The sequence below is a fragment of the Electrona antarctica genome (assembly GCF_951216825.1).
Source record: "Electrona antarctica genome assembly, chromosome: 12".
NCBI lineage: Eukaryota > Metazoa > Chordata > Actinopteri > Myctophiformes > Myctophidae > Electrona > Electrona antarctica.
Genome location: NC_136793.1, coordinates 51,510,677 through 51,531,210, shown reverse-complemented (window position 1 = coordinate 51,531,210; position 20,534 = coordinate 51,510,677). Strand labels below are relative to the sequence as shown.

Here is a 20,534-nt window from a genome sequence, read left to right as displayed (position 1 = left end):
ATCAATCAATCAATCAATCAATCAATCAATCAATCAATCAATCAATCAATCAATCAATCAATCAATCAATCAATCAATCAATCCATTTTAATCACAGTGATAAAATAGAGCAGGAAAAGCAGAGTTGAAAGCAAACACTAAGCAGCAAAGTAGAATCGCAGAAGCAGAAATTGTGTTACATTTTAATTAAAAGGTAGGCTATAATTTTGTTGTTGTTTTACCCCACATCTGAATCAATTTGCCATGCTGGCCTGGAACTATCTGAAGTCTACATGAGTCACGTGACGATCAAGCATTTTTCACTTCCGCAGAGATGACGTCAGGTCGAAGGGCTGGCTCATGATGGAAAGTCTCAGCCTTACTTTTTTTTCCGCACACAGGTGATTCTTCGTCCATCGACGCCGCCTGACTAGTGTGGTGGTGGCCTCAGAAATGGGTAAACTACAGGTATTTGAGATTAGTTTTAACAACAATAAGGTTGTTTATAGCCCAGGAGAGTCCATTTCGGGGAAACTAACCATTCAACTGGCGCAGCCTCTGCAGTGTAAAGGTAAGCTTCTTGTCGAAGTTTTATGTTTTTCTTCTTTCCAGCCAGTGTTTCGTTTAGGACCCTGTGTTCTAAAAACAAGGAAGTGGATGAGCTATCTAAGTATCTAACATCATTTAGATTAGATATTATTGGTGTGCTGCTAAGGGGTAAGTAGGGGCTACTTATCCCCACTGGATAAACGTTCTCTTAGAGTAGACAATTCGTTTTTGTTATTGTTGGCTACCTGTAAAGAAATACCATGCTGTTTGGATTGCTGTGGACATTGTTTTGGACACATTTTATTCTATAGGAATATGCCCATATAATAATAATAATAATCATAATAATAATAATAATAATGTATTATTATTATTATTATTATTATTATTAATGAATTACGTATTTGTTTTGTTTATAATACCTTTGAATACCCTGATATCTAAACAATTGGCCACACATGTATGTAGGCTGTATATATATATATATATATATATATATATATATTATGTTGGCCTCATCAGGACTTCAGGAAAAGGACAAAATGGCTTTTGTACGGAGTCTATAGCCTTAACAAGATGGCACTGCATGGTTAACAATGTAGGCAAATGTGGCTGCATAATGTGTGTCTGTTTTTGCCCAAATATCCTGAATGAATGCAATATTTCAACAGATAAATTAGGCGAACCACATTTATTTATTTATGTATTTATATATTTTATGCATCAGATTTAGCTCAATATCAATGTCAGTGATTCATTCATGTACTTCCTTTGCCCCCAAGTTCCTCTTTGTGTCTTAAAAGGGGCGGGGGGGGGGGGGGGGGTCCTCTAAAATCTTCATAAGAGATAACAACCTCAATGACAAAAACGTCACCAAATGACAGAACAATAGCTGATTCTTAGAAGTATAATTAGTATTTCCAGGTGTAAATAATAGCTCTTCCTCCCTCCTCTGTGTGTGAGTGTGTGTGTGTGTGTGTGTGTGTGTGTGTGTGTGTGTGTGTGTGTGTGTGTGTGTGTGTGTGTGTGTGTGTGTGTGTGTGTGTGTGTGTGTGTGTGTGTGTGTGTGTGTGTGTGTGTGTGTGTGTGTGTGTGTGTGTGTGTGTGTGTGTGTGTGTGTGTGTGTGTGTGTGTGTGTGTGTGAGAGTTTCTGTTTATTACATGTGTGGAGCTTCCAGTCTGTTGACATTCCTGTGCAGGTGGAGGTGGTCAGGCTGTAGCAACATGAACACACTCTCTGCTCTGCTAGCGAAAATGAACCGCCTGTCTGTCACATAAGGAGTCTGGATTATGATATGAAGCAGGCTTCACTTTCTTTTTTTTGTCAAATACGTTTTTTTTATTAAGAACAGGTTATACTATTATTTTACAATTGGTACTGTATACATTCTTCTTTTTTTTTTACGGAGGGGGGAAGGAAAGAAAAAACAGACAAAAAGAAAACCCTCAAACCCTCCCACCCATGCTGACTGCTCAGTGACACTGCATAGAATAAAAGTAGTATTTGGTATGGACGGTGCGTTCACACGGCAAGACGCAGAGATACAGTCTACCGTTCATTGTCAATGGAAGCCAGGGACATGAGTGACGATGCAAAGACGCAATGATGCATGTAGCTGCTCCAAATGATACTTCATCTTTGCTTCTGCCCGTGTGAACGCAACATCAGATGATGAAATACTGTCTGGAAAACGATAACATTCGGAAATGATGATTATAGACAGTCAACCACGTCAGTGGTATCCTGTCCATTGGGTGCTTCTGCAGGCTTCACTTTCTGACGCGGCCTTGCCTGTGCGTTTTCTATTTAAGAATACATTCACAATTTGTGCTCTCGGACTTCATGGCCTATATGCTCTGTGTGACTTGGTGGCAGCGGTGGCCGAACGGATTGCGGAGCGGTCTTGATACCGGAAGGTCGCCAGTTCGAATCAGCGGTCCGACACGTTAAAATGACCACCGCTGAAGTGCCCTTGAACAAGGCATTGAACCACTACGATGAAATGTTCTATGAGCAGGGCCTGGCTGGAAACAAGTTCTTGAGCTTAGCCCAGATACCCTGGGTAAATATAGTAATCATTTAATTTCATTTCATTTCACTCTGTGTGATCAACTGCTCTAGGGAGGCTCAGAGCTACAGTTGGAGGCCATCGATATTGTCCTTTTCTTTTTGCTGAGGTTTGCGTGATCTGCGCAAAAGGACAGTTAACCCATTTTGGGCGGGAACCGCTTTTGGTGTTTTAAACATTGTTATAATTTAGCTATTGAAAAATAGCAGATCTACAAGTTCATAGCGCGCCACTGAGTGGCGCGCTACGAGCTTGTAGGTCTGCTATTTTTGAAAAATCGTGAAAATATTTATTTCAGAAAACTGGAGGATTTAGAAGGATTTTTTAAAATGTTGAGGTCAGGCCTAAATGGGTCAAATGATAAGGGACAATATCGGTGGCACCCAACTGTACAATAGACTTCTATTGGCGAAGAGCATAGCAAACAGTGACAAGTCCTGGACCGGATGTTTGCATAAATGCATTGGACTCGGGCAACAGCCCAGCTTTGATAATCTTACATCCTAACATTACCAAACATAAACATTACAGAGGCTTTAGTTGTCAGTGTACAATACTTTAAAACAGTTGTCATGTTGCACACATGCTTAAAATTGCTCTTATTTGCGCTGCCCTCGTTGAAAACAATGTATTTCAAACTCCAGCTTGCCCCAGTTCAGGCTGCATGAACAGCGCTCGAGTGCTCCGTTTTCTGCCCCCCCCTCAATGTCGTAACTCTGTGTTACTCTATGGCAGGGTTCCCCAATAGGCGGCCTGCGGGCCATTTGCGGCCCGCAGAGCGCCCCCTTGTGGCCCCTGGAAGAATTTCGGGAAAAAAAAAGGTTTTTTGTTTTGTTTTGGGGGTGTGTCCCATATATAAATGGCATTAAATGGGGGTCAGTAGCCTATGCATGTCAAACTGGGCACCCCCTCAAGGACCACTGGTTGAGAACAATTTTTAATTAACGAATGAAAAAATAAAAAACCCAATTTTTCGCGCATGCGGACTCGGCCCCCAGCCTGGTTCCCTAGTCAAAATATGGCCCTTGAGGAAAATTAATTGGGGAACCCTGGCCTATGGTGACTCTGGGGAGGCTAAGGTTGTCCCACTTTAACCCATTTAGACCTGCGGCCGATTCTGCAAATGAGATCAGTAGTTTGCACACTTTCAAGATAATATATATTTTTTTAAGTTAAAAAATAGCAGATGTGGCACAAAGCGACACGCTGCTAGCTTGTATATCTGCTATTTTTTTAATGGCCAACGCAAAAAATCTTAAGTGACAATGATGCCACGCTGGGCAAGTGGCATCAACGGAAGTGCTAAAATTTGGCAGAAGTACCGAAGTTCAAGGACATGACGTTGACGCTGAAGATACGTTGAAGATATCTTCCGGCTGCTGCTATACACTCTCTGCCTTAACCCATTCAGGCCTGACGTCGAAATAATAAAAAAAATTTCTTCTAAATCATGACAATTTTCGGAAAGATTTGAGGCACATTTTAACGATTTTTCAAAAATAGCAGACCTACAAGTTCATAGCGCGCCACTCGGTGGCGCGCTATGAGCTTGTAGATCTGCTATTTTTCAATAGCTAAATTATAACAATGTTTAAAACACCAAAACGGGTTCCCGCCCCAAAATGGGTTAATGGTTAATGTGGTTAAACGCTAACGTGACATGGATGCGTTCCAGGTCTCAATGGGTTAAGTCGTGACCAGGCTTTTCTCTTGGCACATGAGTAAGGCTGCTGTCCTGGTGGTCACGGTGTGCTGATATGTATTTAATACTGTTCATTCTCGCTTGCAGCGATCAAGGTGAACTGCAACGGTTTCTGTGGCGTCACCAACAAGGACAACGACACGGCGTGGACGGTGGAGGAACAGTACTTCAACAGCACTGTCTCTGTGGCAGACAAAGGTACTGCCCTGCTCACTCACTGACTGCACTGGCTGCCAGTGGTGGAAAAAGGTGCGTTGCGACGCATTGTGAGCTTGTAGATCGGCTATTTTCAAATGGCCGAAATGTATAGGGTTGAAGTGGTTAATGTATGTTTTCTAATCAAAATTAAAATCTCCAAAGTAACCAGTAACTAAAGTTTTCAAATACTTGTAGTGGAGTAAAAGTACAAATTTTGGCTCTGAGGTCGTCCAATGATCCATGGGTCGGCGGTTCGAATCCCGGCTCCTCCTGTCTACATGTCGAAGTGTCCTTGGGCAAGACACTGCACCCCAAATTGCTCCCGATGTGCTGGCTGGTACCTTGCATGGCTTCCGCCGCCATCGGTGTATGAATGTGTGTGTGAATGGGTGAATGTAATGCACAATCTATGTAAAGCACCTTGGATAAATGTGCTATATAAATGCACCATTTACCATTTATAGGAGAGACAGCAGGCGTTGGAAATAAACAATTCTTCTACATACATTCTACATTGTCTAATTGTGGAGTAATTGTAGTAATGCAGTTGTAACAATTTAACTATTGAGAGTGTAAAAGGCTCCATTTGGTTTCATTTTACGCTCTCAAGAGTAATTAACCCATTTTGGGCGTGAACGCCTTTTGGTGTTAGCATTATGTTATGCTTTAGCTATTGAAAAATAGCAGATCTACAAGCTCATAGCGCGCCACTCGGCGGCGCGCTACGAGCTTGTAGATCTGCTATTTTTGAAAAATCGAAGAACGACTGACATAGAAACATAGCTTTTTCAGAAAACTGTCAGGATGTATAGAAGACATTTTTAGAATCTGATCTCAGGTCAAAACATGGGTTAAAGATATATAAGGGTCCATTTGGTTACCAACTCTCCATCATTTAGCCGGGGACCACCTAGGCTGGAAGGACCACTGGTGGTCTCCGGACCACTGGTTGAGAACCACTGTTATATAATTGTCTTAGCACCAGGCCTGGGTCAATCCATATTGACTATTATGCTTACTGTATACATTATCTAGCTACCAGGCCTGGGTCAAACTGTATTGGCAAATCATTTTCTAGTGTTTTTCGGTTAACTTGTTTGAAGTGCCAAAGGGGCGAGGTTTAAAAAAACAAAACATCATGGGCATTATTCAGGTTGTGTTCGTGTAAGACCTGTGACTCATGGAAACTGAATAATGCATCAACTTCGAAATACTGTGTGTGTGTGTGTGTGTGTGTGTGTGTGTGTGTGTGTGTGTGTGTGTGTGTGTGTGTGTGTGTGTGTGTGTGTGTGTGTGTGTGTGTGTGTGTGTGTGTGTGTGTGTGTGTGTGTGTGTGTGTGTGTGTGTGTGTGTGTGTGTGTGTGTGTCGTGCAACGATGATTAATTACTCAAACTGTATTTGAATAAACCTGTTGAGCCACAATAATTGCTGGTGTTATCATCCGTTTTTCACGGAAAACTTCAAAGCTAAAATGTCTAAAAAAGTAATTATTAATGCATAATATCACCAGTGTTTATCCCATGTATATATTATATTTGTGGACATATATATTTGTGGATGTAAAATGGCTTCCATGAAGCTGGTGGTGTGTACTGTACTAGTCAGCGTGTTGCCCTGGGGGGAGGGGGGGCGCCAGGTTTGTCTCGCCACAAAGGAAACAACGGAGCTATTGTTAAAAGGCTCCCGGGCCACTGACAGATGCTTATCCTATGTGTGTTCTCCCTCCTTGTCCCAGGAACTCTGAAACAAGGGGATCACTGCTTTCCCTTCAAGTTTCTCATACCAGGTAAGAGCGCTGAGTGATGGGGTGGGTGGGGGTGGGGGGGGGGGGGAGACTTAACACCTGTTGCACACATTCTTTTCCTGTGTGTGTGTGTGTTTTTTCCCCCTTGTTTGCATTTCATTATAGACAGACATGTCCCGACATGTTGTTCTTATTTAGCCTAAGGCCTCACTCACACCTTTAAAACATTGATGCATGCTTGTTGTATGAATGTTGTGAGTGTCATGGCCCAGAGATAGAAATGGGGGTCCGTAGACTAATATGCATGTCAAACTGGGGGGTCCTTGAAATTAAACTGGTTGAGAATCACTGCTAGAGCCGTAGAAATCTTCCCTTATGGGGGGCGGGGGGGTCCCTGGCATATCTCTTCAAATGGGTTTCCGCGGGCTAATTGGTGTCAATTTGGGCGTCCTTGACATGAAAAAGTTTGGGAACCATTGCCCTATGATCCCTCATGCTTTAACCCCTTTTGGTGTTAGCATTATGTTATGTCTAACTTTCACTCTCTCTGTGCTCACAGTGATTTGTGTATTTCATTTATCTACACTGATGTTGACTTCACCACTTTAAAGGAGAATTCCAGGCTAGAAGGCTTTCTTACCTTTCTTTGTAGTCGTTACGTCCCCACCAAAGAGGTCCAGGTGTTTTTTGTGCAAAAACTCCTTATTGGCTATTTCCCCTACCATAAGCCCTCAATGAATTGCATTGAATTGAATGGGAATTGAATGGGGCTATGGGGTGTTGTGCTAATTCGCTTATTTCCATCGCTCAACTTTTTTTTTTGTATATATCCTCTCTTCATAATGTAAATAATATCCCAAGCGGCACACTTTACTACTTATTTTGATGGAAATAAGCGAATTAGCACAAGACCCCATAGCCCCATTCAATTCCCATTCCATTAAATGCAATTCATTGAGGGCTTATGGTAGTCCACCTTCTGCTGTGCACCAATAGGCTCAGGTTGTCTTGTCAAACTGCCTCTTGCCACCTGTCACCTATAGACCTTTGAGGTAGCACTAACTGACGTCTCCGTATTGTCCCTGCAACACAAAAAAGCAGTTTAACTCAATTCAAGTCCGTGCTTTGCTATTGTAAAAACATGCACACCTGTGCTACGGGTGCAGTCAACTGGAAAAATGCTTATCTTGGACGGCGAGACGCAGATCAAAACACAGAAGTTAACAAAAGCAGTGCAACAACACAATAGAAGTGAAGCTATAGAGCGTCTCCCGCTCTTCAGAAACAGAAAATAAACGTTCACGTTGGGATACCGATTTTGTCCAATCAGTAGAGACGACTCATTACAGGATAAACAAGTGAAATATTGGAAGAAACTTTTTTCTTTTTACTATACTAAAGAGCAGGGCAGACTCCTGTTAATAAACAAACACAATGATTACTAGAAGAATGTAGAGCTGCAACTTCTTAAATACTTTATTTATTCATTTTTATTTCAACAAAAATACACGCTTAACACCCCCCTTTTATTTTCACCTCTTAATTTGAAGTCTTCTCCTGTCACATTTGTTCTCCGTTTTGTTTAGTCATGGACTATAAGGTCACTCATGTTCAGATAAACCTCTTCCTGCAATGTGAGAGGAACAAACTCAACCTGTTCTTTGTACAGCCATGAATCTTAATCTGTTGTTTGAACCCTGTGTCGGCGCCTGTTTCTACACGTAGGCCTACCTATGTTTACACCCGTGTGTCGTCGTAAGAGCCTTTGTCAATGAAAATGACTTCACCTCGACGCACGTCATGAGAAATCCATTCTGACCTAGATATCAGTTGCGTTTAACCATTTAGACGATTATGTCAGTGGTTCTCAAACATTTTCATGTCAGGGACCCCCAAAACTATATGTAATTGGCCGCCGACCCCCATCTGAAAATATGTTGCTCCAGGGACCCTCCCAGAAGCAAAGACTTGAGTTAAAAAACGTTCGCTCTGAAAGAATATATATTCAAAGATTTGCGCCACCTTTTCACGATTTTCAAAAATAGCAGACCTACAAGCTCGTAGCGCGGCACTCGGTGCCGCGCTATGAGCTTGTAGATCTGCTATTTTTCAATAGCTAAAGTATAACATAATGCTATGTTTATAATGCTAAAACACCAAAAGGGGTTCCCGTCCTGAATGGATTAAATAAACGCTAGGCTACATTGATTGATTTGATTTTGTGTCTTCACACCTCATTGCGCACGTGGTCTTACAAGACAGTACACCAATTCACAAACTCACACAATCGTATGATCAATACGATAAATAATATACTGTATATGATTTGCTCCCACCAAATCCAGATAGTTGGCTTGTTTACTCTTAAAGGAGCATTCAGTGATTTGGGTGATTTGGAAAACCACCCAGTCCACCCCGGTAACAAAATGTGCACATGCACGCTCTACAGTGGGGGGAAGTGCAACAGGCCAACAGCATGTGCACCCCAGTCGATCATGATTGGAGGAAGGCCCCTCTCATCCTGATTGGATGAAGGCTTTGCCACCCGCCACCAAAACTGAAACTAGGGTTTTTTGACCCCAGGGGCTCACTGGGGACAGGGAGGAACTCCTTATATGGTCAGCACACTCTATAGTAGGGAGGATTATCCAGAAAAAAAGAAAAAATAAGTGATATTTGAATGAAGTAAAATCACTGAATCCTCCTTTAACTTGCTAACGTAAACCATTGACCTAAATCCCTCTATAAACTCTCAAGTTGTCAGATGAGTTAAGTTGACATGAGGCCAAGTGTATTGTTTTCATTGTGGGTATTTTCATTCATTCCTAACAAGAAAAGGCTAATCCTAATGCTGATCACAATGCTTTCGTCTCTTCCACCACCACCACCACCACAGCCTCGGCTCCCACCTCCTTCGAAGGCAACTATGGAAAGATCATATATCGCGTGAGGGCTTTTGTCGACACGCCACGGTTCGCCAAGGACTACAAGATGGAGAAGCCCTTTTACCTGCTCAGTCTCCTCAACCTAAACGAAGTGCCTGACATATGGGTGAGAAAGCCACCGGACGGGTGTTCTCTCACTAACGGCAGCCCTTTGTGTGACTGTGTGGCAGGCCTCCTGTTTAGGCCAAACGTGTGACTGACTGTGTGGTAGGCCTCCTGTTTAGGCCAAACGTGTGACCGTGTGGCAGGCCTCCTGTTTAGGCCAAACGTGTGACTGACTGTGTGGTAGGCCTCCTGTTTAGGCCAAACGTGTGACTGTGTGGCAGGCCTCCTGTTTAGGCCAAACGTGTGACCGTGTGGCAGGCCTCCTGTTTAGGCCAAACGTGTGACTGACTGTGTGGTAGGCCTCCTGTTTAGGCCAAACGTGTGACTGTGTGGCAGGCCTCCTGTTTAGGCCAAACGTGTGACTGTGTGGCAGCCCTCCTGTTTAGGCCAAACGTGTGACCGTGTGGCAGGCCTCCTGTTTAGGCCAAACGTGTGACTGACTGTGTGGCAGGCCTCCTGTTTAGGCCAAACGTGTGACTGACTGTGTGGCAGGCCTCCTGTTTAGGCCAAACGTGTGACTGTGTGGCAGGCCTCCTGTTTAGGCCAAACGTGTGACTGACTGTGTGGCAGGCCTCCTGTTTAGGCCAAACGTGTGACTGACTGTGTGGCAGGCCTCCTGTTTAGGCCAAACGTGTGACTGACTGTGTGGCAGGCCTCCTGTTTAGGCCAAATGTGTGACTGTCTGTGTGGCAGGCCTCCTGTTTAGGCCAAACGTGTGACTGACTGTGTGGCAGGCCTCCTGTTTAGGCCAAATGTGTGACTGTCTGTGTGGCAGGCCTCCTGTTTAGGCCAAACGTGTGACTGACTGTGTGGCAGGCCTCCTGTTTAGGCCAAACGTGTGGCTGACTGTGTGGCAGGCCTCCTGTTTAGGCCAAACGTGTGACTGACTGTGTGGCAGGCCTCCTGTTTAGGCCAAATGCGCTCAGACTTGTTGGCGAGTGATCCTTGTATGACAGCAGTATCTAGAGATAGACAAACGGTCACAGTTAAAAAAAAATTAACATCCTTTTAATCCAATTTAAGACTGTTATTGTTCTTCGGCTTTGTACTAAACTGAAATTAAAGTCTGTGATACAATTTAGGCATTTAGCAGACACTGTTAATCCAGGTCGATTTACGAAAACGGGTAATAAATCAAATGCATAGAAATAGTCATCTAGGACCTAAGGACCCGTCTAACAGTAGAATATATATATATGTACATATATAATCAGATATTTATACATATATTTAAACTATATATACATGTACATTTAAACTATGAACACTATAGAATGTTATAGAATGCCAGATCAATAATGCCCTGGCATCTGTCTATACTATGCTCAACTCAATTCTAAATTTCACATTCTTTAGCCATTGCATTCCCCAGTCCCACTGTGGGACACATGGATAGCACTTTTAAACTTGGATAGCATTTGAAACAGACTTATAGCATGTCATGTAGACAGCACAATAATTGCATTGTATGTAGTCATAGCACATCATAGTACATATGTATAGCATAGTATAGTATATATGTATAGTTTATATGTATAGTGTCATTATATAGATATGTTCTAGTTACGTTCTTAGCTTACGCATGTTTCATGATATATGCATTTTATATATGTGATGTATTCCCATGCTTTTGTTCTTGCCTAATGTAAATCGCTCTGGATTAAGAGCGTCTGCTAAATGCCTAAATTGTAAATTGTAATGACATGTCATCATGTGACCTCTCGTTTTGCCCTCTGCAGGAGCCCAGTTCCTCCGCGGTGACCAGGCAGTTCACCTACATGCTGGTGAAGACGGGCACGGTGATCCTGCAGGCCAACACCGACATGAAAGGCTACACTCCCGGTCAGATCATCCAGTTGACCGCTAATGTCCAAAACCAGTCTGGGAAGACTTCTGGAAATGTGCTGGCCAGCCTAATGCAGGTAAACTTTTTTTTCTTTTTTTTCCCTTATCAACTAGTACCAACAAGGTCGACTAGTGGATTTACTAGTCGACTAGTAAACTAGTCGACTAGTTGCTTAATGTGTGTGTGTGTGTGTGTGTGTGTGTGTGTGTGTGTGTGTGTGTGTGTGTGTGTGTGTGTGTGTGTGTGTGTGTGTGTGTGTGTGTGTGTGTGTGTGTGTGTGTGTGTGTGTGTGTGTGTGTGTGTGTGTGTGTGTGTGTGCGCGCGTGTTCGTGTTCGTGTTCGTGTTCGTGTTCCAGAAAGTGACCTACGAGACCAAAAAAGCGACCCATGACATCAGGACGATAGCGGAGGTGGAGGGGGGCTGCGTCAAGGCCGGCAAGGATGCAGAGTGGAAGGAGCAGATTATAGTCCCTCCTCTTCCTCAGTCCTCCCTGACTGGCTGTGAGATCATCAAGATTGAATATTATATTAAAGTAAGTCACAAGCTTACTGTACTGTATGTCTATGAATAGGGTGATTGAAGTTGAATGTAAGAGACATTGAACGAAACGAATAGAGGTTTTTTTTGGGACCGATCGCCGGTTGTTTTTCTCATGATCGGCCAATACCAATACCGACCTTGTGCGTAAGGAGAACATTTCAATATTTCCAAAAGTGTGTGTGTGTGTGTGTGTGTGTGTGTGTGTGTGTGTGTGTGTGTGTGTGTGTGTGTGTGTGTGTGTGTGTGTGTGTGTGTGTGTGTGTGTGTGTGTGTGTGTGTGTGTGTGTGTGTGTGTGTGTGTGTGTGTGTGTGTGTGTGTGTGTGTGTGTGTGTGTGTGTGTGTGTGTGTGTGTGTGTGTGTGTGTGTGTGTGTGTGTGTGTGTGTGTGTGTGTGTGTGTGTGTGTGTGTGTGGAGGAAGGGGAGAATGTTTAGGCCTGTCACAAAGATCCAAAGAGTTTACCGAGTTACGGGCTGTTCACTCCAACTCAAGTCCACACAACAAAGCCAATGGTGCTCTTATGTCTTTCTGAATACCCAGGTCAGTCTCAAATCTCCAGAGGTCACGCTGATCTTGCCCATCCACATAGGGAACGTCGCACTGGACAAAAAAGTGCAGAAGAGAACCAAATCGGCCACCTCGACCCCAGCTTCAGGTGAAACTGCCACCTCTGCTGCCGCGGAACCGACAGCCACCGCCGCCACCACCCCTACCATACCTCCGAAGCCAGCCCCGAAGCCAGCCCCCCGGGCCAGACACTCCTCGTATCACCCTTCCCCCAGCGCCCCTCCTCCGTCCGACCACCACCTGGGAGCCGTGGGCGGGACGCCTGCCTCCGGGGCTCCGCCGGGCAGCGACTCCCTCCCCACCAAGAGCCACTCCCAGCTGGGCGCGTCGGGCCCTCACACTGCCATTTCGCCCAGCGCTTTCAGCTACGCCCCGGGTCTCACCTTCTCCCAGAACCAGCAGCAGAACAACAACAACCACCGCGCGCCACCGGCGGCGGCGGGCTCCGTCAGCGGGCCTCTGTTCTGCGTCTCGACGGGCGCCACCATACCGTACTTCTCAGAGAGTGGTGCCAACCCCATGCCTACGGCATGCCCGCTCATTCTGCCTCCAGACTACAGTACCTCTGCGTATCCACAGGGTGAGTTGTGAACGGAGAATTAGAGCAACCAAAAGAAGAAAACAAAAGGAATAACTTTTATTAACTATTTTATTCCCCCCAAGCCCAACCCGAGTCCTGAACATTCAATTCAATTCCATTTTATTTAAGTGTCAAATCACAACAAGTTATCTCAAGACACTTTACATATAAGGCAGAAAGCCAACAAAGATCCACCCAGAGCACGCGATATTGCGACAGTGCTAACGAAAAACTCCCCTTTAGGTAGAAACGTCAGGCAGGGGGGTACTGCGCCCTGGGTGCGTTTTCGCATTTTTAATTCACTAATAAATTCATTATTAATGTATAATTTGTTAAATTGGAAAAAGGGCTTCGTTAAGACCTCCATATTATTATGGTCAACGCCTGTGTGAAAAGTGGGAGTGATTGGTGCAGGCAGTGAGGAGCTACGGCGGTCACAGTGACACACAGACAGACACACATTCATTCAGACATTGTCAGAATTATAGTATGATTATAGTATGATGATGATGATGATGATGATGATGATGATGACACACACAAACCATACACGGTAATCACAATGTATGCAATGCAGCTTGTTTCCTCGCAGGGGACCTATCAGTCTTGCGTGTGTCGTTTTTCTACCCGATCGTGGTAACTTGGCAACGCTCCCTTCTGTGACGGCACAAGAAACCGCTTCGCCCTGTAGTCACTGGGCTAGATCTTGCTATAGTTGAACTATTTTAAAATGTTTTTTTTTCAAAATATTAAAAAAAAACAAAAAAAAAAAAAAAAGTTTAGGGATAAGGTGTGGGGCAAGATGGAGCCCCAGTGTCTCATTCGAAGATGATGGCACTGGCCGGCTTTCCTCCGTGGTGGAGAATTCTATCCCGAGGCGCTGGGATTGTACCTTCGACAGGCAGCCTCTGTAGACATTTTTAAAGCTCAGCTCAAGACCCACTTCTACACCCTTGCTTTTAATTGATTTATTTGTCTTTTAAAAAAAAAAAATATTCATGTCCTCACTGTATTGTTTATGCCCTGCCTTTCTTTTCTTTTTTGGTGTAAAGCACTTTGAGCTGCATTTCATGTCATGAAAGGTGCTATACAAATAAAGTTTTATTATTATTATTATTATTATTATTTAAGGCTTAACGTTTGCACATCCACGAAACCATGTGGCATTTCATGATTTTTTTTTTTCACGCGGTGCGCTCACGTGACAGCCAGTTTCGCCTGCGTAACAGAAGGGGGCGTTGCCAAGTTACTACTACGATCGGGTAGGAAAACGACGCACAAATCTGGCGTGTGTGTGTGTGTCATTCTCTACTACTCTCTGCTGTCCTATATCTTAACCCATTTTGGGGCGGGAACCCCTTTTGGTGTTTTAAACATTATGTTATAATTTAGCTATAATTTAGCTATAATTTAGCTATAGCAGATCTACAAGCTCATAGCGCGCCACCGAGTGGCACGCTACGAGCTTGTAGGTCTGCTATTTTTGAAAAACCGTGAAAATATTTATTTCAGAAAACTGGAGGATTTAGAAGATTTTTTTTTAATTTTGAGCTCAGGCCTAAATGGGTTTAATCTTAATGAAGAAAGCAGTTAATCAATGAGAAATGTTCAGGCTGATCTAACTGCAGTTTCAAAGGTGTTTCTAATGGTGACGTTATCTAGCGAGTGTGGTCAAGACCGGCTGGGAGTGTTTTGTTTAAGGGTATTGAATCGTGAGCTCTGTTCTGTCTGATAAGCCTCCTCTCTGTTGCAGACGCCCCGCCTTCCTACTACGACAGCTGTAACACATGAGCGGTCTCTGGACAACAGCAAAACGGACTGGCAAAATGCCCTCCGCCATTCACGATCACAGACTTTCAAATCAAATCATCATGTATGCAGCATACCTGAGATTCTGCTATATCCGTATGTGTCCGTGAAAGAGTTATGTTTTAAAAAGGGAGATATTTACTGCTGGATTACTTGCTTCCAAAACGGTAGCAATTTGGGGGAAATGCAGGACAACCGAACATGTTGTCGTCCGTTTTTATATTTCAAATATTAGGCAGAGGACAAAAGATCAGCACAAAAGATGCTGCGATGAAGCCCTTATAATCGTGACATTTTCATTTACTTTCATTTAACTTTTTAATTTTTTTTACGGTAAAGTGTTTTAAGTTGTTTTAAGAAAAAGACCCCACCATCTGAATGGAAGTGATCCGAACTCAAACCTTGTTGTTACAACGTGCACAGACCAGATAGTCCTCCTCAGTCAGAACACTGTTCATAGTAAATCATCACTCACTGCGCTCCTCTCCTTTTTATAAAGGCCTTCAAAAGACGGGGAGCGACTGATAAAGCCTAGTAATTTAATGAGAGGAGCGCGTTTATTTTGGATGTGCGGAGATTTCCGAGAAGTTGACGCCGCCTGCGTCACTCGCTCCCCGTCCGAAGAGGTCCTTATCACTGTTTTAGCACTTTTAATGTAAATTAAGGCAATGTGCCTCTCTCTCTCTCTCTCTCTCTCTCTCTCTCTGTATATAACTGGAGCCAAGTTTTTAGTTAGCTCTGGGTGATTTAAAATTGAGCACTTATAAGATGGCGTCTGTGATGTCTAATCTGTAATGTGCAGGAATATAGCGGTTCCAAAATACACCGCACAATACAACATCTCAACAAATCATGTGATCTATTACCGACACCCATTACTTGATTCAATTGTTTTAACCCATTTAGACCTGAGGCCGATTCAAAAAAGAAAAAGAAAGTCTTCTAAAAACGGTTAAATGTTATTCTGAAAAACCTATGTTTCTATGTCAGTGGTGCTCAACCTATTTCATGTCGAGGACCCCCGGAATTATCTGTATTTGGCCGCGGACCCCCATCTGAAAATATGTTGTTCCAGGGACCCCCCCAGAAGCAAAGATTTGAGTTAAAAACGTTCGCTCTGAAAGAATATATATCCAAAGATTTCTGCCACATTTTCACGATTTTTCGAAAATAGCAGATCTACAAGCTCATAGCGCGGCACAGAGTGCCGCGCTGTGAGCTTGTAGATCTGCTATTTTTCAACAGCTCAAGTATAACACAGTTCTTTTTTTCTCCCATGTTTGATTTTGGCAACTCTGTTTGGCTTGTTCTTACAGCAGTGTCACAACAAATTGTACTTGTACTGCTTAGTAAAGGGATTCTGTAACTCCACTGTAACTGATGCATGATTACGGTTTTTTTCTCTTTAGCCTTTCAAAATTCGTGTTTATCAGCCGATTATTTATTTTGACATTGACTGAGAGTGTGTTGATTTTATGATTCAAATGTTGTATCGAAGTTATTATGGTACAATAACTGTACCATAACTGTACCATACTGTACTTTACTGGTGTTCATTTTCCATCCTCACTTAAATGCTTCTTTGTTGCAAAATGTTGCCTATTTGATACAGTTCTATGCCAATTGTCTTTAAAAAATCACACCCGTGTGAAATGAGTGGTGCAAGGTCTTATATAGCCTGATCAGCTGTGGTCTGACGTAATGTCAGTGACCATAGTAACCATGCTCATTCTTTTGAGGGACAGGTACACAAACACACACAGGTACTAACAAAGCCAGTTGTTGGAGTGGTTTGCACCACTCAAAAGGTATCTTTAGGATTTGTGAAAAGGTTTAATGTAACATACATGCAGAAAGATTGGAGTTTTTTTTATTATTATTATTATTGTTTGAAAGTGTATGCTACTAATAAATCAGTAGAAGGATCGATTTGTTCAATTCTTGATTCTCACATTAATTTGACTTGCACTCATTGCATTAGCTTTAATTTGCTCTGGCAGTGGTGGAAAGTAACTAAGTACTTTTACTTAAGTATAATTTTGAAGTTTTTGTACTTTACTTGAGTATTTTCAATTCCGTACTTTTACTTGTAACAAAGTAGTTCTAAATTGCAGTATTGGTACTTTTACTTAAGTAAAACAATTGAGTTATTTTTCCAATAGTACTTTTGTGCAGTACTATTTGTTGTATGAGATAGTATTTTATACAGTAGGTATATCTATATTATAGATGAACATTAACATAAGACTAAAGGTTTAGATTATAGAACAAAGGTATTGGCAAGACGAATTGTTACATCAGGGCAATTATCGACCAAACACAATTCAGAACTTTTTTATTCATGTTCACTTATATTTGTGTCAAATCCCTTGTTGGTAGGTAGGCTACAATGGAATTACTGAACTGTTATGTATTTGAGCGTAAATCCAAAACCATTGTTTTACATTGCCCTCAATCCCCTCATATAGGCTATAGTGCAGGCTTTTTGAGAAGTTTCCCAGAACAAATTGCAACCGTTAAAAAAAGAAAGAAAATAAAATGTACATCATGTAGGCCTATGTGTTGGAATCTTACAACCAGGCTTTCCGCAGTGATCGACACAGCAAATGTATTTGGCCACAGATCCCCAATTGAAAAGATGTGCCAACTGGGACCCCCAATATGACAATATGAAACAGAATTAAAGTGGTTAAAAATTCGGGTCCGGGTACCTCCAAGGACCCATGATGTGCGCCAGTCAAGTCAACACGATGAGGAGTCATGTGCAACACAATGGCGCCTCCCAGTGGCCAATTCAACGCATCTAAAACAATCCTCAACATGTTGAATCGGGTTGAATCTCACTGAGCATGCTCGCCTCTCAGCTCTCATCTGATCACATGACCACAGTGTAGGTACCATCGCGTATGGGAGAGAGAGAGAGAGAGAGAGAGAGAGAGAGGAAGAAGGGGAACATTCTGTGTAGTAGTCCCCCCGCCCCCCTGTCTGCCCCCCTCTTCACTGTCGCTTCACAATCCAGACACCGACCGAAGGCGAAGCTGGGCAGAAGAGAAGTAGTGTTCTTGTTCTGGTCAAAGTTTTACCACTAAAGGGCCTTTCCCCGCCGGCCGGGAACTTCTTTCTGACTGTTTACATAAGTTGCCTTCCTGTCTTGCAGCCAGCAGCCGGCCGGGGTGATCCCTCTGCTCTGACGTACTCGGTAAGTTTTTGAGTTTTGTTAAATTAACCTCCCCTGACTGTTTATGTTATGTAAAAAAGATGTGGCAGTGTGGCACCTACTGTTGCTGCACTTGCATGCTTACTTGCTGCTGCTGCTGCTTGCTTACTTTGCAGGGGTTGTTCAGAGAAGAATGATCGATGCATCATGCTTGATGATGTGTGATTGTAATGTGTTGTGTTGTGCGTGGTCGATCATTGATTTCCTGCTTGCCCTTTAGTTCCTCTTTATTTAAATGCAAAGCGAAATGCTGTGATTTGTCCCTCCCTCCCTCCCGCTCCCCCACAGTGAAAATAACGAAAGCAATTCAATTCAAAGGACTCTTAAGAGACAAGTTTATACTCCACCACCCCCCCCCTCCTCTTACTCTCCCAGTATCCTCAGTAAAATATTTGTTTTGCATAGATTTGTATATCTGTAAATGTTTTCGATGAATTGAAAATGGGGGGACCCTGATGTAAACAAGTCTTGGTGCTTTTTTCTGGTTTTATCCTCTTAGCAGATTTTGTATATATTGACCTAGCCCTAGAACGGCTCTTGTTGTTCCATACAGTATATACAGTATTTCACATACAGAGCCATAGAACGGTCGCACTTACTTTCATGTTGGACGTAAACTTGGCGGCCTAAATGTGATAAATACTCCGTTTGTACCCATTAAATAATTCCAAAGACGTGGAGTGAAATATGGTCCTCTAGTTTTATATCCATGTGAAAGTTCTGGCACAAAACGTGTATTTAGTCAATTATCTCCACTTTTTCAAGAGATGCACACGGACGTCTTTCTCTGAAATGAAATCTTTACCCAGGGTATCTGGGCTAAGCTCAAGAACTTGTTTCCAGCCAGGCCCTGCTCATAGAACACATTTCATCGTAGTGGTGCAATGCCTTGTTCAAGGGCATTTCAGCGGTGGTAATTTTAACGTGTCGGACGGCTGATTCGAACTGGGAACCTTCCGGTATCAAGACCGCGCCGCTATCCGTTCGGCCACCGCTGCCACATCTCCGGGCGAGGGGGGCCGAAATGATCGATGAACTGATTTTACGAATACGTCCTGTTTACCGCAGACGTCATCACCAATTGACCAGGGAAACACAAAAGTTTGGGTCACACAATTGGCAGGTGGTGTGATTAAATACCCAGTACCTATCGCAAGGCACCTGCCAATTGTGTGACCCAAACTTTTGTGTTTCCCTGGTGATGACCAGGGATCAATCAGTTCATCGATGAATCAGTTCATCGATCATTTCGCCCCCCCTCGCCCGGAGAGAAAGACGTCTGTGTGCATCTCTTGAAAAAGTGGAGATAATTGACTAAATACACGTTTTGTGCCAGAACTTTCACATGGATATAAAACTAGAGGACCATATTTCACTCCACGTCTTTGGAATTATTTAATGGGTGAGTATTTATCACATTAATCCCGCACATAATTAAATTCAACTAGGAACAGTAGGAAGGGATCTATGCCTATGATACATGAACATTTACGAAGTTAATTAAATGATCACAGGCATTCTAGGTCTAATATTGACCTACCGACCATAATGGCTATATACTTTCCTTGGACTGTACATTCGGCAATCTGTTAACCCATTTAGGGCGGGAACCCCTTTTGGTGTTCTAAGCATTATGTTATACTTTAGCTATTGAAAAACAGCAGACCTACAAGCTCATAGCGCAGCACCGAGTGCCGTGCTACGAGCTTGTAGGTCTGCTATTTTTGAAAAATCGTGGAAATGTGCCTCAAATCTTTGAATATTGTTACAGAGTCAATGTTTTTAAGTCAAATCTTTGCTTCTGGGGGTTCCTGGAACAACATATGTTCAGATGGGGGTCGGTGACCAATTGCATATACTTTTTGGGGTCCTTGACACCACTGATATAAAAACATTATATTTCAGAAAACTGTCATGATTTGGAAGACAGTTTTTAAATTTCGATGTCGGGCCTAACCTAATCAATCAATCACAGTCAAGCCCCTCATTCTCCGTAGAAGAACCATGGACTCCGATGGAGATGGACTCAGTGAGGGGGGCTCTTCCGGCAGACGACCCTCCTCCTCCTCCAACAACAACAACAACAACAACAACAACCCCAGCTCTGGGAAAGCCAGTGGAAGCAGCAGCGGCGGCAAAGCTCCGAGAGAGATCAAGCCCCAGAAGATAACGCCCTTCCACGGCTCGCCCATCGCCAGCAGCAGCAGCAACGGCAGCATCGTGTTCCGCAGCCGCCAGCCGGGAGCGCCGCCCATGAGAACCTACGGTACCCCGCGCGGCCTGCTCTTCGCCGCGGCGGCTGGAACGAGCCACGCCGCTGCTGCTGCTGTTGTTGGTCCAACATCTGCTCCTCCTGGCCGCTCACAGGTACCGTCAGTGTTGTTTTCGTCGACTAAAACCAAGACGAAAAATGTTCGTCGACTACCTGTTTTCACTGACGAAAACTACATGGAATGAAAACTAAGCTACGATGACGGAAACTAAATGAAAACTAAGCTACGATGACTAAAACTAAGACTAAATATACTGAAAATTTCGTCAACAAATAAAAACTAGACTAAAATGTTAGGAAGGGACTAGTGGACAAGAGATCCAGTATAAGTCATTTTACAATGAGTTGCATGCTGAAAATAGACAATCTACAAGCCCACTTGTAGATGTGGGCTTGTAGATCGTCTATTTT

General features: G+C 43.3%; 2 protein-coding genes across 2 annotated transcripts in view; both read left to right on the top strand.

Annotated features, from left to right (window-relative positions):
* Positions 1-324: 324 nt before the first annotated feature.
* LOC306934090 (arrestin domain-containing protein 1-like) lies at positions 325-16,561 on the top strand. The gene is made up of 8 exons (XM_079516561.1): positions 325-550; positions 4,387-4,497; positions 6,234-6,284; positions 9,139-9,293; positions 11,032-11,214; positions 11,495-11,671; positions 12,219-12,825; positions 14,579-16,561. Exons 1-8 carry the CDS (start codon positions 433-435, stop codon positions 14,614-14,616), a joined length of 1,440 nt encoding a protein of 479 aa, XP_079372687.1. The 5' UTR covers positions 325-432; the 3' UTR covers positions 14,617-16,561.
* Positions 16,562-17,692: 1,131 nt separating this feature from the next.
* The window catches only part of LOC306934685 (histone-lysine N-methyltransferase EHMT1-like), a 60,770-nt gene continuing 57,928 nt past the window's right edge, over positions 17,693-20,534 (top strand). Inside the window, exons 1-2 of the mRNA XM_079517365.1 lie at positions 17,693-17,833; positions 19,849-20,218. Coding sequence (XP_079373491.1) covers positions 19,856-20,218 — 363 coding nt within the window. The 5' untranslated portion in view covers positions 17,693-17,833; positions 19,849-19,855. The remainder of the gene's footprint in view (positions 17,834-19,848; positions 20,219-20,534) is intronic.

What these genes read in the sequence shown, in the direction of transcription:
- LOC306934090 (XM_079516561.1), top strand. Translation starts at nt 433, where the DNA reads ATGGGTAAACTACAGGTATTTGAGATTAGTTTTAACAACAATAAGGTT. An exon ending in TGCTGGCCAGCCTAATGCAG is followed by an intron (nt 11,215 to 11,494) that starts GTAAACTTTTTT and finishes TTCGTGTTCCAG; the next exon opens with AAAGTGACCTACGAGACCAA. An exon ending in AGATTGAATATTATATTAAA is followed by an intron (nt 11,672 to 12,218) that starts GTAAGTCACAAG and finishes CTGAATACCCAG; the next exon opens with GTCAGTCTCAAATCTCCAGA.